The sequence below is a fragment of the Lolium rigidum genome, chromosome 4 (assembly GCF_022539505.1).
Source record: "Lolium rigidum isolate FL_2022 chromosome 4, APGP_CSIRO_Lrig_0.1, whole genome shotgun sequence".
NCBI classification, from domain to species: domain Eukaryota; kingdom Viridiplantae; phylum Streptophyta; class Magnoliopsida; order Poales; family Poaceae; genus Lolium; species Lolium rigidum.
The window spans coordinates 115,041,272-115,042,727 of NC_061511.1; the positions used below are offsets into that span (position 1 = coordinate 115,041,272).

General features: G+C 40.7%; 1 protein-coding gene across 1 annotated transcript; it reads left to right on the plus strand.

Annotated features, from left to right (window-relative positions):
* Positions 1 to 450: 450 nt before the first annotated feature.
* Positions 451 to 1,099, plus strand: LOC124706760. The gene is made up of 2 exons (XM_047238429.1): positions 451 to 591; positions 684 to 1,099. The coding sequence occupies exons 1-2, from the start codon at positions 463 to 465 to the stop codon at positions 1,083 to 1,085; spliced, it is 531 nt and encodes a 176-aa protein (XP_047094385.1). The 5' UTR covers positions 451 to 462; the 3' UTR covers positions 1,086 to 1,099.
* The last annotated feature ends 357 nt before the right edge of the window (positions 1,100 to 1,456 follow it).

Sequence of the window (1,456 nt, forward strand, 5' to 3'; positions counted from 1 at the left end):
TGCCCAAGCCATTGAGTGGCCACACGGAAGTTACTTAGAGATGTGGTAAATAAACTTACAATACTGCAAATGCCAAATGCTGCAACAATGATTAAGTTTTGATATCATGAAAAAATGTTGAATGTGAAGCTTCTTTCCAGTTTCTTTGTGGAAGCAGACTTCAGCTCATTTGTGCGCTATCGTTATTTCAATATTGTAGTATTCCTATGTCACACCTTTGGGAAACCCATCGTCACCATTTGTTTGAACTGAAGTACCATCCATTTGAGAGCTTTCGAGGAAGTTACAGAACATTTTTCCGCTACCTGTTCTCCTGTGCATCTGTCATGCGGAGATCATGTGTTATCTCTCCTTCGTGCATAGTCGCTCCAGTTGTTTATTTGTTGATGACCACAAGTGAAGCGTCAATGCTTTGATATGTTCTGTTCTTGTTTTATAGGTTCTACAAAAAAGCCTGAAGACATGTATAGGATCATTGAGCATTTTGCTCTTGGAATGAGACGTCTTGAGCTCTTTGGTGAGGACCATAATATTCGTCCAGGTTGGCTTACTCTTGGGAAAGCTTTATCCTCATCAAACTTCAACAAAGAGGTATGATGAATGACATATCTCAGTTCAAGCATATACTATCATGAGCTATATGTATTACTCTATCAGTCCTGCTAAGAACTTTTATCCTGCAGGCGTACCTGAAAAACTTCACAGACAGGGATGGGAAAGTATGGCAGAGTAATGGAGGGCGAAATCCACCACCTGATGCTCCTCACCTCATCGTGACAACTCCGGAGATCGAGAGTCTCCGGCCCAAGTCGCCTCCACATAAGAACCAGCAGCATCAGTCAATATCAGTGCCCCTTGGCAGCTCCACTAATAGGAGATTTGGTGTGAGCACTCCACAAAATGCAGTGACTGTTGTTGGTTCGGAAACCGTGATGCCGCCGGGTTGGTCCTCCACTCCAATGGCCGGTTTTGCAATGCTGGAGGGAGGAGCTGGTCATGAGAGTTCATGTGATAGTTTTGGCTTCAGTGGCACCTCTTATGGAAGACCAGGTGGAGATCATATGGATTTTGACACACACAGATAGTTGTAACATAAATTATAGGATTTTGGCACAACAGATTGTTGTAACATAAGTTATAGCCATAATTTTTTTGTAAGGAAACCATTCTTTGGCACATGTATTTTTTTGAACTGGTGTATTTATAAATTTTTGCAGTACTTTTACCCTTTCTCGTCCTGTTTCATTTATTACAGGGTCTTTTTTCCTAAACATAAAACCCATATGCCTGGCTATATAATTCCTTGCGTTAGCAAAGGAAAAACAAATGCACTACCTCTGCCCATAAAAGGATGTCCCAAGTTTGTCTAAATTAGATGTATCTAGACATTCTTTAGTAAATAGATACATTCAAATTTAGACAAATTTTCAACATCCTTTTGTGGATGGAGGGAGTA

Coding starts and splice junctions, on each gene's coding strand:
- LOC124706760 (XM_047238429.1), top strand. CDS start 463: ATGTATAGGATCATTGAGCATTTTGCTCTTGGAATGAGACGTCTTGAG. Junction 592..683: donor CATCAAACTTCAACAAAGAG/GTATGATGAATG, acceptor TTTATCCTGCAG/GCGTACCTGAAAAACTTCAC.